General features: G+C 35.1%; 1 protein-coding gene across 1 annotated transcript in view; it reads right to left on the bottom strand.

The window, feature by feature from the left end:
- LOC136034588 (apoptotic protease-activating factor 1-like) overlaps positions 1-16515 on the bottom strand; it is a gene marked incomplete in the record, with an annotated part of 238446 nt that overhangs the window by 206687 nt on the left and 15244 nt on the right. The window contains 1 exon segment of the mRNA XM_065715856.1: positions 7175-7429. Coding sequence (XP_065571928.1) covers positions 7175-7429 — 255 coding nt within the window.

The raw sequence follows: 16515 nt of genomic DNA, 5'->3' as shown, positions 1-16515 counted from the left end.
TAGCCATCTGTTCAAAAAAAAAGACCAAAGATCATATAATAAGGCCTGTGAGATGGAAAGAATCTCCCATAATCTGGGAGTAAGTTCTAATACTAAACAATAGGTTAGAATAGTAAGTTCTAACTCAAAACAAGCAAAAATTACCATGAGTGGGGATGATAGCCCCCATGCCTTCTCAAGACCAGAACGTAACTTGCGCTTTACTGAAAACAAAATACATTTTAAGTGTTTTCACTTTTCTTACTTTCAAAACAAATTTATTAAAACTAAAAGGAATAAATGTCAGTATATGTCAAAAAGCCGACAATCCACGGTCATTTTTTTTTTTTTTTTTTTTTTTTTTTTTTTTTTAGTAAAGCGTATGTACTTGACAAACAAATAGAAAGTAGAGACAATAGGGAAAATCTTTTCAAGACAGTGGAAATCAGTTCTGCGGATATTTCGGCCCTATGTCCAAGGGCCGTCTTCAGCACAATACAAGAAGCCCCCCAAGCCCCCCCGCGCGCGTAAGTCGTTACGCGCCATATTAGTTACGCGCCATTGTAGTTGTGTCCCTATGTCCCACCTGTGAATATAGATATATATATATATATATATATATATATATATATATATATATATATATATATATATATATATATATATATATATATATATATATATATATATATATATATATATATATATATATATATATATATATATATATATATATATATATATATATATATATATATATATATATATATATATATATATATATATATATATATTTATATATATATATATATGTTTTTAACTACGTAAAACTTGCGAATATACAACATTCTTTGCTGTCCCATTGTCTGTGCATATAAATAGATTGTCAGGTTTACCGACTCTTGAACATGCAACATATAATGGTCCATGGGAAAACAATCCGTATTCAGATCTATACCTCATGATTCTAATGATTGCCCTTGAGCTTTGTTGATGGTGATTGCTAATCGACCATTCCCTGAGTCGCCATCGTCATTTATATATCCCCCTGTGCACCCCGGCGTCCCCTTTGTAGTTATGTCCCTGTGTCCCGGTCGTCATTTATATTCCCTGTGTCCCGGTCGTCATTTGTGTCCCGGTGTTCCAGTCTGTGATTTCTCTTTGAGTGTCCCGGGCGTCATTTATATTCCTTGTGTCCCGGTGTCCCGGTCGTCATTTATATCCCCCTGTGCCCCCCGGCGTCCCCATTGTAGTTGTGTCCCTGTGTCCCGGTCGTCATTTATATTCCCTGTGTCCCGGTCGTCATTTGTATCCCGGTGTCCCGGTCTGTATATACATTCGTTTTTTAGTTTTGTTTTTCTCCTTTATTTTTTTCCTTTTTTCTTTTTTTTCTTTTTTTTCTTTTTTAGTTTATTTAGATTTTTAGATTTTTTAGTTTTTTTATTAGTTTTTAGTTTTTTTGTAGTTTTTACCATTTTTTTAGTTTTTTTAGTTTTTTTTTTTTTTACTTATGTCCTGGTCGTCAATTATACTCCCTGTGTCCCGGTCGTCATTTGTGTCTCGGTGCTTTGTTGATTGCTAATTTATATTATATTTATATTTATATTTTTTATATTTATTAATATTTTTTTAGTTTTCTTTTTCTCTTATTTTTCAGTTTTTTCCTTTTTTTTAGTTTTTTCTTTTTTAGTTTTTAGTTTTTTTTTGTGTTTTACCTTTTTTTAGTTTTTTTAGTTTTTTAGCTTTTTTAGTTTTTTTATTAGTTTTTAGTTTTTTTTTTAGTTTTTGCCTTTTTTTAGTTTTTTCAGTTTTTTTTAGTTTTTAGTTTTTTACCTTTTTTTAGTTTTTTTTAGTTTTTTAGCTTTTTTAGTTTTTTTTCTTTTTAGTTTTTTTTGTAGTTTTTACCTTTTTTAGTTTTTTTTCTTCTTTTGTATTAGTGTGAAATAATTCAGACGTCATATGCGGACAAACACGACGTCACTCGACAGACAGACAGACAGACATAACCCACAAACAACTTATTTTTATATATATTTATTCATATTTTTTTAGTTTTCTTTTTCTCTTTTATTTTTCAGTTTTTTCCTTTTTTTAGTTTTTTTCTTTTTTAGTTTTTAGTTTTTTTTAGTTTTTTACCTTTTTTTAGTTTTTTTTAGTTTTTTTTAGTTTTTTTAGTTTTTTTAGTTTTTTAGCTTTTTTAGTTTTTTTATTAGTTTTTATTTTTTTTGTAGTTTTTGCCTTTTTTTATTTTTTTCAGTTTTTTTTTAGTTATTAGATTTTTACCTTTTTTTAGTTTTTTTTAGTTTTTTAGCTTTTTTAGTTTTTTTTTTCTTTTTAGTTTTTTTTGTGGTTTTTACCTTTTTTAGTTTTTTTCTTCTTTTGTATTAGTGTGAAATAATTCAGACGTCATATGCGAACAAACATGACGTCACCTGATCCACAGATCCACACACAGACAACTTATTTTTATATATATAGATATGTATATATATATATATATATAGTTTCTCTCTTATTCTTGTATTGGGCTGAAGACGGCCCTTGGACATAGGGCCGAAATATCCACAGAATTGATTCCCACTGTCTTGAAAAGATTTTCCGTATTGTCTCTACTTTATATTTGTTTGTTATGGAAAGTCAGTGTGGTCTTCGTCGCTATTTTCGTATGTACTTGAATTATCATGTGATTAGGTAGGTACATATTTGTCAATTCATTTATGTTTGTTGCTTTCTGTGGCTGTTGTAGGCTTATAGACTAAACTACATTAGTGTTTAACATGAAGAGACTAATATGTTAGGTGTTCTGTATGTTAGGTATATTGTTCATTTAACTTATGTTCTGAAAGTGATTTTATATTCCACTGAAGCATTGAAATGTGATGCTTATTTGCTTTAGTTTTCATTTGACTGTGCTAGGAATAAAGCAAGATCCATTTGTGCTTGAATTAGCATGTGATTGGGTAGGTACATGTTTGTCAATTCATTTATATTTGTTGCTTTCTGTGGCTGTTGTAGGTTTATAGACTAAACTACATTAGTGTTTAATATGAAGAGACTAATATTTTACGTGTTAGCTTGTTTGGTTATTCATCGGGCTTACCATTATTTAGAGGATTAATTCCTGGTAATACTACTAATTTAATTCTGCTTAGAGGGGTGGCCAGTAAAACATCTTCTCATTGAATGAGGAGGATAGTTGGCTCAGCATTGGTGATTCTCTTTGGTAGGATTGTGAGCTGGGGTGTTTTGAGGAAAGACTCTGGTAGGGGGTGCTTGTTGCTTTGGGTAGATTGGGGTTGTGTGTACTGTGAGTGGTAGCCTTGGGTTTCATCAAGGGTGTAGTTTAGGGTGATTGGGCTGCATTTGCTTCCAGGGCTGCAAATGGACAAGGTATCTGCTGCTATTTGGGTTTTTAATGCTCGTTTTTTTTTATATGCAGGGCATAATGTTTTATTGGATGAATCATGGGGTCCTTTGCAGTTGATGCATGTTGGCTGATCATTTTTACAATTTAACATTCCTTGGGGTTGGGAACTCTTACATTTACTTCAGGTTAATAAGATTTCACTACATTTGTTTCTTGTGTGAACCCAGTTTCAGACTTTTTTTTGGCATTAGATTGGTTTTGGCTTGTAGGCTCTGTGTGCTTTTATTGGTCCAAAGAGGAATATCTGGCCTGGGATATTGCTTTTCTTTCTAAGAGTGAATAGGAAAGACTTGCCTGACATTTTGCCATTAGTATCTGGTTTGCCCAGTTGGATGGCATCTGCAACCGGGATTGGGTTGCCAGTTCTGTCAGAGAGCCCTTCCTTCAGCTTCTGACTTGGTATTCGTAGAGGAATGTTATACACAACTATTTTAGTTGGGTAGTGGTTTGGAGTCCAGAGAGCAGACTTCTTCTGGTCCTCTTTTTCTCTTACCACGTGGTTGATACTAAAGGACGACCTTCGGTAGTCAAGTTTCAGAAACACGGATCACACGACCAAGATATCTCCACTTCCTATACTTGATCACTCTGGTTATTAGTGACTGAGATGCTTTCAGTTGTATAGTAGGGTTTGTTAATTTTTGGGACCAGTGGATATTGAAAATGCACCTTAAATACATTTTTTCGAACGCAAGAAGTTTCTTTTCAAGTTGTTGATCTATGTGCCAAGTTTCAAAATCATAGCAAAGAGGTCCTTGAAAGGATTTCGTGGGAGTCATTTCCATTTTCATCATGGATAGTGAGATACGCCCCCACCTCCATCATTGTCTTATCCATTGAATTTGACCCATCATGTGAGCTTTGAGAGAGAATTAATCAGCCAAGGTGGGACAAATGTGGTTTTTAGGGATATTTGAGGTAGGGTCCGGGGGGAATTTGGGGGATGTTCTTAGCATTGCCTATTTGAACAAGCTTTAATGCCAACGAAGAAAATTTGCAATACCAGACCATCTGCACTCCTGTGCATCCACAAAAAACCATCCATAATAAAAGCTAAAAGCTCATATGGCACTTAGTGACGAGGTCGGAGGAGTCAAGAGCCAAGAGTTCATATGACATGAGCTCTAGCAAAATTCTAAGAATCAATTGATTGATTTAAAAGAAAAATTAGAAGCTTAATGCCGCTGGGGTTTTAAAATAGTAGCTTGGAGACACGAGGTCCTTCTAAATATCAAATTTCATTAAGATCCGATCGCCCATTCGTAAGTTAAAAATGCCTCATTTTTTCAATCTTTCTTCTCCCTCCAGCCCCCAGATGGTCGAAATGGGAAAACAACTATTATCAAGCCAATTTGTGCAGGTCCCTGACACGGCTACGACCAAACTCGCCAAGCACTGAAAATCCCCCCAACTCCCTCAAAGAAAGCGGATCCGGTCCATTTATGTTAATCACGTATCTAAAACTAGAACTTATTCTTCCCATCAAGTTTCATCCCAATCTCTCCCGTTCAAGCGTTTTCCAAATTTCATTAAGATGCGATCACCCATTCGTAAGTCAAAAAAACTTATTTTTCCTAATTTTTCCTCTCCCTTCAGCCCCCCCCCCCAAATGGGGGATGAAGCCACCAAGATTTCCAGTTTCCCCCTCCAACTCCCCCCAATGTCACCGGATCTGGTCAGGATTTAAAATAAAAAGCTCGAAGCGCAAGATCCTTCTAAATATCAAATTTTATTAAAATATAAACACCCATTCGTGAGTTGAAAATACCTCATTTTTTTAGTTTTTCCGAATTAACCGTCCCTCCACTCCCCCAGATGGTCGAATCGGTGAAGAAACTATTTCTAATTTAATATGGTCTGGTCCCTGATAACTTTCATTGTCCTAACTTATCTGGAAGTGCCTGAACTAGCAAAACCAGGACCGACAGACCAAGAGAAATTTCAATTGCTATATGTCACTTGGTAAATATCAAGAGCCCTAAAAACAAACCACCACAGCGTAGTGCAGAGAGTGGTTTGGTGCACGATTTGTTGGATTTCCTTCTAATAACTCGAGATAGGTATACACTAAATTGTTCTGTAAATTTCTTAAGATATTGCTGTTGCTGTAATTTGTGTACCCTAATTTCAGTTTTAAGACATCTTCCTATTCTTCCAAAAAATATTCAACTATTATAAACATCCTGCACCTTGGTTCTTCTACTTTTTCCATTTTCACTACATCTTTCATCCTTTTGAATCATACAACTGAGCAAAGTGAAACCTTTCTCTGATATGTAACATTTCTTCTTTTTCAATTTTACCCCAATTTACGAGACCCAGTCTGTTTAGTGTTAATTTGAATACCTATTCTCGAGCCCAAAACTTTCAAAACCTCCCGAAGAATGTTGCTTACAGATTTGTGAAAATTTCATACAAATGGTTCTTTTCCTGAACTATACTAAAAACACCAGGGGACTGAGCTTTGATAGTGAAAAGAAAAAGAGATTTTTTATCTCTTTTCTGAAACAACCTTAGCCATTTCAGAAGAAATGAGGTATTTGTAACTTACGAACGGGTGATCAGACCTTAATGAAATTTGATATTTAGAAGGATCTTGTGCTTTAGAGCTCTTATTTTAAATTCCGACTAGATCCTGTGACATTGGGGGGAGTTGGAGGGGGAAACCGGAATTCTTGAAAAACGTGAAAATTGGGATATCTTTATCTTACGAATAGGTTATCGGATCTTAATGAAACTTGATATATAGAAGGATCTTATGTCTCATATGCTCCCTTTCCGACTCGAATTGGATCTGGGGGGACATAGGGGAATGGAAATGGGAAAATAAATCTTGGAAAACGCATAGAGTGGAGAGATCGGGATGAAACTTGATGGGAAGAATAAGCACAAGTTCCAGATATGTGATTGACATAATTGGAACGGACCAGTTCTCTTTGGAGGAGCTGGGGGGGATGTTAATTTGTTAAAATTAGAAAATTCAGGTATTTTTAACTTATGAACGGGTGACCGGATCTTAATGAAATTTGATATTTAGAAGGAACTCATGTATCAGAGCTCTTATTTCAAATCCCGACCAGATCTGTTGACATTTGGAGAGTTAGAGGGGGAAATCGGAAATCTTGTAAAACGCTTGGAGTGGAAGAATCGGGATGAAGTTTGGTGGGTAGAATAACCGAATGTCGTAGATATGTGATTGACGTAACCGTACTGGATTCGCTCTCTTTTGGGGAGTTAGGGGGTGGGGTTCAGTGCTTTGGCGAATTTGGTGCTTCTGGACGTGCTAGGACAATGAAAATTGGTAGGCGTGTCAGGGAGCGCACAAATTGACTTGATAAAGTCGTTTGCCCTGATTCGAAAATCTGGGGGGGGGGGCTGAAAGGAGATGAAGAATTAGAAAAAAAAGGTATTTATAACATACGAGTGGGTGATCGGATCTTAATGAATTTTGATATTTAGAAGGACATCATGACTCAGAGCTCTTAATTTAAATCCCGACCGGCATTAAGCCTCTGATTTTTCTTTTAAGTCAATCTATTTATTCTTAGAATTTTGTTAGAGCTCATACCATATGAGCTCTTGGCTCTTCTGGTCTCGTCACAAGTGCCATATGAGCTCTTAGCTCTTGTTTTCTCACTGGAAAAGAGTAGTATGCCAGCTTTAAGATAAATTTACATTGCTGTTTCCAACAAAAACCTTCCTACAAATAAATACATTTAAACAAGTATTGTCCATTTAACAACATACGGTCGATTCCACACAACTTACTTCGTTTTGTCTAGGCAATAATTTTGCTGGTAGATTTGGAACACCTCCTAGCCTGAGTACTCCACTGAGAATTTCTTCGTTGTCATCCACTGAAAGCTTATCTTCACAAGTAATACCAAGCTGAGATGTTAATTTCTTATACTTATCCACAATAAAGTCGTAGTCACCTGTTTCGTCAAGGGCTTTCATAAATGGGTGCAATATTCCTTTCCTTTGTATTATTTGGCATATTTCGTTCATCTTTTCTCTCGGTGTCTAAAATTGAAAGTACAAATATAATAAAAATTATAAAGCTCAAGGTAAGCTTAAAATACATTCGTTCTAACAAAAAAGATAAGAAAAGCAGAATTTTTTTTTTGCAAAAGTAACTAACTGTGCCCAAAAACTGGTAGCACAAAAAGACAAATTGTATAAAGCAAATACCTAAAACATGTTCAGAAATCAATTTCCCAATAAAAAAAATAAATGTTAAAGTATTTTTGAGAAAGAAACTTCACAAACTTGAAAATCCAGAGGTGCCATTTCTGATAAATTTAAAATACTTTACAGGCGTCGTTTAGAATCCTCTACCCCTGATAGAAAGGTTGCTGAATAGAATTATTCCTTCAAAAATTAAAAATACACGGTTTACCAAATCTCATACAGTCAAAATACATAATGTATTTAAACACAGTATGAAACGCCAAAATGAAAATGAAAATACAAGAAACAGCAAACTAACGAAACTGATCAAACACAAGATGAACACAGTCATTAAATAAGAAATACAAAGGTTCATAAGAAAACTAACTACAAAGATGAACTGGCCATTAATTAAAATATGAAAATATAAAGGTAGGCTACAACTCATTAGCACAGCCTTCAAGTGGAGTTGGAATGAGGCATAGTCTAGGGATCTTAAACCATAAAACATTACGGTATATTTGATGTCCAACAACAAAATTTATTGGTATGTAGGCCGTTCACAACCTTATACCGATTTTCTTATTCCAATTTTTGAATATTCAGTAAGTGTCCAAGTCTAATAAGAAAAAGTTTGGTTAGTTTCTAGCAAATAATTAAGAAACACTTTCCAAAAGAGAAGTTTTCTAAAGAAAATCAAAGGCCATATTAATCGTAAGATCAGAACAAATATAAACCTTCAATAACTCAGACTCAAAAAGACCAGAAATTACTATTAAAGAATAAATGAAACCCAAAACAAACAGAAATTAAATAAACAGTCGTAGTAAAAAAAAAACATACAGCAGGTACTAACATAAATGAATAGATAAATCTTAAAACGAGTAAAGCTTAAGTTGAATATGCAAATCAAGCTTAAAATGAACAGAAATATTTTGCTATTAAAGTACAAATGAAACCCAAAACGAACAGGAATTAAATAAACAATCATAGCAGAAAAACAAACAACAGGTAATGAATAAATAAATCTTAAAACGAGTAAAGCTTAATTTGAATATGCATATCAAGCTTAAAACCAACAAAAATATTTTGGTATTGAAGTACAAATAAAACCCACAACGAAAAGGAATTAAATAAACTAACATAGAAAACAAACATGCAATAAGTTCTAATGTAAATGAGTAAATAAATCTTAAAACGAGTGAAACTTAAATTGAATATGCAAATAAAGGTTGAAATGAACAAAAACCTTGACAAACTAAAGTTAAGGTTTTGCCTCCTTCTCTCACTGTAAAAGTCTAATACATATTGCATCATTGGCCCTTTACTGATATTAAATAAAAAAACAAGATTTTTAACTGAAAGTAAGGAGCGATATTAAAGCTTAAAACGAACAGAAATTACTTCGTATATGAAAGGGGATGTTCCCTCCTCAACGCCCCACTCTTTACGCTAAAGTTTGACTCTTTCTCTCAACTCTACTTTTTAAAACAGTAAAAAACTTTAGCGTAAAAAGCGGGGCGTTGAGGAGGGAACAGCCCCTTTCATATACGGAGTAATTTCTGTTCGTTTTATGTATTAATATCGCTCCTTACTTTCAGTCAAAAAAAACGTGTTTTTTTATTTAATTTCTGAACGTTTTTGAATTAATGCATGTTTTGATTTTGGCTCTTCGCACATGAATAATTAAAAAGAAATTTGCATATTAATTTATTTTTATGGCTAAATGGCTTTCTCATAGTCTTGATTGGACGATTTTGAGAAAAAAGGAGCGGGGGAGTAGACCTAGATACCCTCCAATTTTTTGTTATTTAAAATGGCAATAAGAACTTTTGATTTTTATGAACGTTTTTATTAGTAAAAATATACGTAACTTTTGAATTAACTTACGTAACGAACTTCTATATTCGTATGTTTTTATTAGGTATATGAGGGTTTCACCCCCTCGTCAATACCTCGCTCTTAACACCAAAACTTAAATTTTGTCCCAATTCCTTAAGAATGACCCCTGAATCACAAAGGCCGTAGCATAAAGAGTTGAAATTATCAAAATTACTTTAGCGTAAAGAGGGAGGTATTAATAGGAGGTGAACCCCTCATATGCGCAATAATTTCTCTTCGTTTTAAGTTTTAATGCTGCTCCTTACTTTCAGTTAAAAAAACTTTTCCATATTTATTCTTTCATTGTTCTTTAAAAAATGCTAAGAAATTTCCTTCATGGAAATTTTCTTCCTCTATGACAAATTCCTCCACGGAAAGTTTCCCCCGCATAACCCCCTCCCCCAACCAAAAAAATCCCCCTGAAAGCGCCCCCTCCCACGGGGACTGAGGGGGATTATGTCCTCCCCAAAGACATAGTTATTAAGTTTTTCAACTATGCTGAATAAAATGGCTATCTCAGAACTTTGATCCAGTGACATTGGGAAAAACGAAAGCTTGGAGGGGGCCTACGGGACCTCCAATTTTTAGTCACTTAAAAAGAGCACTAGAACTTTTAATTTCCGTTAGAATGAGCCCTCTGACGACATTCTAGGACCACTGGGTCGATACCATCACCCCTGAAAAAAAAACAGCCCAAACAAATAAACACGCATCCGTGATCTGCCTTCTGGCAAAAAATACAAAATTCCACATTTTTATAGATAAGAGCTTGAAACTCCTGTAATAGGGTTCTCTGATACGTTGAATCTGATGGTGTGATTTTCGTTAAGATTATATGACTTTTAGAGGGTGTTTTCTCCTATTTTCTAAAATAAGGCAAATTTTCTCAGGCACGTAACTTTTGATGGTTAGGACTAAACTAGATGAAATTTAAATATTTAAAATCAGCATTAAAATGTGATTCTTTTGATGTAGCTATTGGTATCAAAGTTCCATTTTTTAGAGTTTTGGTTACTATTGAGCCGGGTCGCTCCTTACTACAGTTCGTTACCACGAACTGTTTGATTAAATAAACAAGAACTAAGAGCTCATATGGCACTTGTGACGACGCAAGAAGAGCCAAGAGCTCATATGTATGAGCTCTAACAAAATTCTAAGAATCAATAGATTGATTTAAAAGGAAAATCAGAGGCTTAATGCCGGTCAGGATTTAAAATAAGAGCTCTGAGTCACGATGTCCTTCTAAATATCAAAATTCATTAAGATCTGATCACCCACTCGTAAGTTATGAATATATAATTTTTTCTAATTTGCTCTTCCTTTAGCCCCCCAGATGGTCAAATCAGGGAAAACGACTTTATCAAATCAATTTGTGCAGGTCCCTGACACGCCTACCAATTTTCATCGTCCTAGCACGTCCAGAAGCACCAAATTCGCCAAATCACTGAACGCCCCCCTCCCAACTCCCCCAAAAAAGAGCGAATCCAGTACGGTTACGTCAATCACGTATCAAGGACATTTGCTTATTATATCCACCAAGCTTCATCCCGATTCCTCCACTCCAAGTGTTTTCCCAGATTTCCCCCTCCAACTCCCCCCAATGTCAAAAGATCTGGTCGAGATTTGAAATAAGAGCTCTGAGACATGAATTCCTTCTAAATATCAAATTTTATTAAGAACCGATCATCTATTCGTAAGATAAAAATACCCAAATTTTCATGTTTTCCAAGAATTCCGGTTTCCCCCTCCAACTCCCCCCAATGTCACAGGATCTGGTCGGAATTTAAAATTAGAGCTTTAAAACACAAGCTTCAAAATCCTTCCAAGTATCAAATTTCATTAAGATCTGGTCACCCTTTCGTAAGTTACAAATACCTCATTTTTCCGAATTCCCCCACCCCCAACTCCACCAAAGAGAGCGGATCCGGTCTGGTTGTGTCTTAGACTTGTATCTTAGACTTGTTTTTATTTTTCCCATCCAGTTTCATCCTGATCTCACCGCTTTAAATATTTTCTAAGATTTCCGGTCCCACCACAACTGCCCCCCCTCCAATGACGCTGGATCCAGTTGAGATTTAAAATAAGAGATCTGAGTTACGAGGTCCTTCTAAATATGAAGTTTCATGAAGATCCGATTACTCCTTCGTAAGTTAAAAATACGTCATTTTTTCTAATTTTTCAGAATCAACCCCCCCCCCAAAAAAAAAAAAAATAGAGCCAATCCGTTCCAATAATGTAAATCACGTATCTAAGACTTCTGCTTATTTTTCCCACCAAGTTTCATCCCGATCCCTCCACTCTAAGTGTTTCCCAAGTTTTAGGTTTCCCCCTCCCAACTCCCCCCCAATGTCACCAGATCTGGTCAGGATTTAAACAAGAGCTCTGAGACACCATATCCTTCTAAATATAAAATTTCATTAAGATCCGATCACCCGTTCGTAAGTTAAAAATACCTCATATTTTCTAATTTTTCAGAATTACCCCCCCCCCAACTACCCCAAAGAGAGCGCATCCGTTCCGGTTATGTCAATCATGTATCTAGGACTTGTGCTTATTTTCCCCACCAAGTTTCATCCCGATCCCTCCACTCTAAGTTTTTTCCAAGTATTAGGTTTCCCCCTCCCAACCCCCCCCCCCAATGTCACCAGATCCGGTCAGGATTTAAAGTAAGAGCTCTGAGAAACGATATCCTTCTAAATATAAAATTTCATTGAGATCCGATCACCCGTTCGTAAGTTAAAAATACCGCATTTTTTCTAATTTTTCAGAATCAACCCCCCTCCCCCCTAGCTACCCCAAAGAGAGCGGATCCGTTCCGGTTATGTCAATCATGTATCTAGAGCTTGTGCTTATATTTCCCACTAAGTTTCATCTCGATCTCTAAGTGTTTTCCAAGATTTTAGGTTTCCCCTCCTAACTCCCCCCCCCAATGTCACCAGATCCGGTCGGGATTTAAAATAACAGCTCTGACACACGATTTGCTTCCAAACATCAAATTTCATTAAGATCTGATCAACCATTCGTAAGTTAAAAATACTTCAATTTTTCTATTTTTTCTGAATTAACGGGCCCCCCACCTCCCCCTCCCCAGATGGTCAAATCGTGAAAACGACTATTTCTAATTTAATCTGGTCCGGTTCCTCATACGCCTGCCAAATTTCATCGTCCTATCTTACCTGGAAGTGCCTAAAGTAGCAAAACCGGGACCGACAGAATTTGCGATTGCTATATGTCACTTGGTTAATACCAAGTGCCATTAAAACTTAAAACGAACAGAAATTACTCCATATACGAAAGGGACTGCTGCCTCCTCGACGCCCCGCTCTTTACGCTAAAGTTTGACTCTTTCTCTCAACTCTACTTTTTAAAACAGTAAAACACTTCAGCGTAAAGAGCAAGGCGTTGAGGAGGGAACAGCCCTTTCATATACGGAGTAATTTCTCTTCGTTTTAAGTTTTAATGTCGCTCCTTACTATCAGTTAAAAAACTAGTTTTTTTTTATTTGATTTCTGAAAATTTTTGAATGAATACATGTTTTGATTTTGGCTCTCCGCACATGAATAATTAAAACAAAATTTGCACATTAATTTATTTTTCGGCCAAATGGCTTCTTCATAGTTTTGATCGGACGAATTTGATAAAAAGGAGCGGGGGAGTAGGACTAGTTACCCTCTAATTTTATAGTTACTTAAAAAGGCAACTAGAACTTTTTATTTTACAAATGTATTTATTAATAAAAATTTACGGAACATACGAAAATAACTTACGTAACGAACTTCTAAATTTGTATGTTTTTATTACATATATTAGAGGGTTCGCCCTCTCGTCAATACCTCACTCTTTACACTAAAGCTTATATTTTGTCCCAATTCCTTAAGAATGACCCCTGAATCACAAAGGCCGTAGATTAAATAATTGAAATTAATAAAATTACTTTAGCGTAAAGAGCAAGGTATTAGGAGGAGGTAAATCCCTCATATGCGTAATATTTCTATTCGTTTTAAGTTTTAATGCTGTTCCTTACTTTCAGTTGAAGAAACTTTTTCATATTTATTTTTCTAATTGCTCTTTAAAGAAAATGCTAAGAAATCCTACATGGAAATTCTCTTCCCCCTTTAAAAATTCCTCCATGGAAATTTCCCCCCGAATAACCCCCCCTCCCCGACCAAAAAAAATGCCCCTTAAAGTGTCTGTACCCTTCCCAATAACCTTTACTATGTGTAAACATTGGTCAAAGTTTGCAGCTTGCAGCCCCTCCCACGGGGACTGTGGAGGAGTAAGTCGTCCCTAAAGACATAGTTTTTTTTTTGTCTATGCTGAACAAAATGGCTATCTCATAATTTTGATCCGGTGACTTTGATAAAACAATGAGCGTGGGAGGGGCCTAGTTACCTCCAATTTTTTGATCACTTAAAAAGGGCACTAGAACTTTTACTTTCCGTTATAATGAGCCCTCTCGCGACATTCTACGACCACTGGGTCGATATGATCACCCCTGGGGAAAAAAAACAACAAAAAAACAAAAAAAACAAAACAAATAAACATGCATCCATGATCTATCTTGTGGCAAAAAATACAAAATTCCACATTTTTGTAGATAGGAGATTGAAACTTCTACAGTAAGGTTCTCTGATACGCTGAATCTGATGGTGTGATTTTCGTTAAGATTCTATCACTTTTAAGTAGTGTTTTCCCCTATTTTCTAAAATTAGGCAAATTTTCTCAGGCTCGTAACTTTTAATGAGTAAGATTAAACTTGTTGAAACTTATATATTTAAAATCAGCATTAAATGTAATTCTTTTGGTATAACTATTGGTATCAAAATTCCGTTTTTTTTTTTTTTTAGTTTTTCTTAATATTGAGCCAGGTTGCTCCTTACTACAGTTCATTACCCCGAACTGTTTGTTTTAAATGCATGTTTTAAACAGTCTTGGACAGTCTTGGACAAATACAATGAAACTGAACGTTTGACATATAATGCTATTAATTGTTGAAAGATTATCAGTTCAAGATTTTATTTCACTTTAACTTTATATTCATTTTCAATGCTGCAATAACTGGAAAAGAACATAATTGTAACATAATTCGTTTTCAGTGAAGCACAAATGACGTAGTAGGCTTTAGACTTTTATTAAATAAAAAAAAACAAATTTTTTTAACTGAAAGTAAGGAGCAACATTAAAACTTAAAACGACCAGAAATTACTTCGTATATGAAAGAGGCTGCTTCCTCATCAACGCCCCGCTCTTTACGCTAAAGTTTGACTCTTTCTCTCAATTCTTCTTTTTAAAACAGTAAAAACTTTAGCGTAAAGAGCGGGGCGTTGATGAGGAAGCAGCCTCTTTCATATACGAAGTAATTTCTGGTCGTTTTAAGTTTTAATGTCGCTCCTTACTTTCAGTTAAAAAAACTTGTTTTTTTTTATTTAATTTCTGGACGTTTTTGAATCAATGCATGTTTTATTTTGGCTCTCCGCAGAGGAATAATTAAAAAAAAATTTGCATTTTTTTTTTTTTTTGGCTAAATGGCTTTCCCATACTTTTGATCGAATGATTTTGAGAAAAAAAGAGCGGGGGAGGAAGCCTAGTTGCCCTCCAATTTTTTGGTTAATTAAAAAGGCAACTAGAATTTTTAATTTTTTACGAATATTTTTATTAGTAAAAGATTTACGTAACTTATAAATTAGCTTACGTAAAGAACTTTTGTATTCTCATATTTTTATTACATATATGAGGGGGTTCGCCCCCTTGTCAGATCCTCGCTCTTTACACTAAAGCTTAAATTTTATCCCAATTCATTAAGAATGACCCCAGAATCACAAAAGCCGTAGAATAAATAGTTGAAATTACTAAAAATACTTTAGCGTAAAGAGCGAGGTATTAGGAGGAGGTAAGCCCCTCAAATGGGTAACAATTTCTGTTTGTTTTAAGTTTTAATGCTGCTCCTTACTTCCAGCTGAAAGAACTTTTTCATATTTATTTTTTCATTGTTTTTTTTTTAAATAATGCTAGTAAATACTGCGCTCCCTTCATGGAGATTTTCTTCCCCCATGACAAACTATTGATGGAAAGTTCCCCCAGCATATCCCACTCTTCTCAACCCCTCCCCCAACCAAAAAAATCCTCCTGAAAACGCCTGTACACTTCCCAATAACCATTACTATATGTAAGCACTGGTCAAAGTTTGTAACTTGTTGCCCCTCCCACGGGGACTGTGGGGGAGTAAGTCGTCCCCAAAGACATAGTTATAAGGTTTTTCGACTATGCTGAATAAAATGGCTATCTCAGAATTTTGATCCGTTGACTTTGGTAAAATAATTAGCGTGGGAGGGGGCCTAGGTGCCCTCCAATTTTTTTGGTCACTTAAAAAGGGCACTAGAACTTTTCATTTCTGTTAGAATGAGCACTCTTGCAACATTCTAGGACAACTGGGTCCATACAATCACCCCTGGGAAAAAAAAAATAATAAACACGCATCCGTGATCTGCCTTCTGGCAAAAAATACAAAATTCCACATTTTTGTAGATAGGAGCTTGAAACTTCTACAGGAGGGTTCTACGATACGCTGAATCTGATGGTGTGATTTTCGTCAAGATTCTATGACTTCTAGGGGGCGTTTCCCCCTAATTTCTAAAATAACGCAAATTTTCTCAGGCTCGTAACTTTTGATGGGTAAGACTAAACTTAATGAAAGTTATATATTTAAAATCAGCATTAAAATGCGATTCTTTTGATGTAGGTATTGGTATCAAAATTCCATTTTTTAGAGTTTTGGTTACTATTGAGCCGGGTCGCTCCTTACTACAGTTCGTTACCACGAACTGTTTGATAGTCAGGGAAGGGGGCAGTACCCAAACTCTTGTTTGTAGTAAGGCTATATTTTCCTTGAACAGTCTTGGCAAAAAACTAATAAAATTAGTTGCTGAAAGCTCATCAGTTAAAAATTTTATTTTATTGTAATTTTAATGTTTATTTTCAATGTTGTAATAAGTAAAAAAGAAAATATTTGTAATATAATTCGTTTCCAGTAAAGTGCCAATGATTCAGTATTCAGTGTT

The sequence above is a fragment of the Artemia franciscana genome, chromosome 2, assembly GCF_032884065.1.
Source record: "Artemia franciscana chromosome 2, ASM3288406v1, whole genome shotgun sequence".
Classification (NCBI taxonomy): domain Eukaryota; kingdom Metazoa; phylum Arthropoda; class Branchiopoda; order Anostraca; family Artemiidae; genus Artemia; species Artemia franciscana.
Note: the sequence above shows the minus strand (reverse complement) of the source record. Positions and strands in the feature narration are given on the sequence as shown.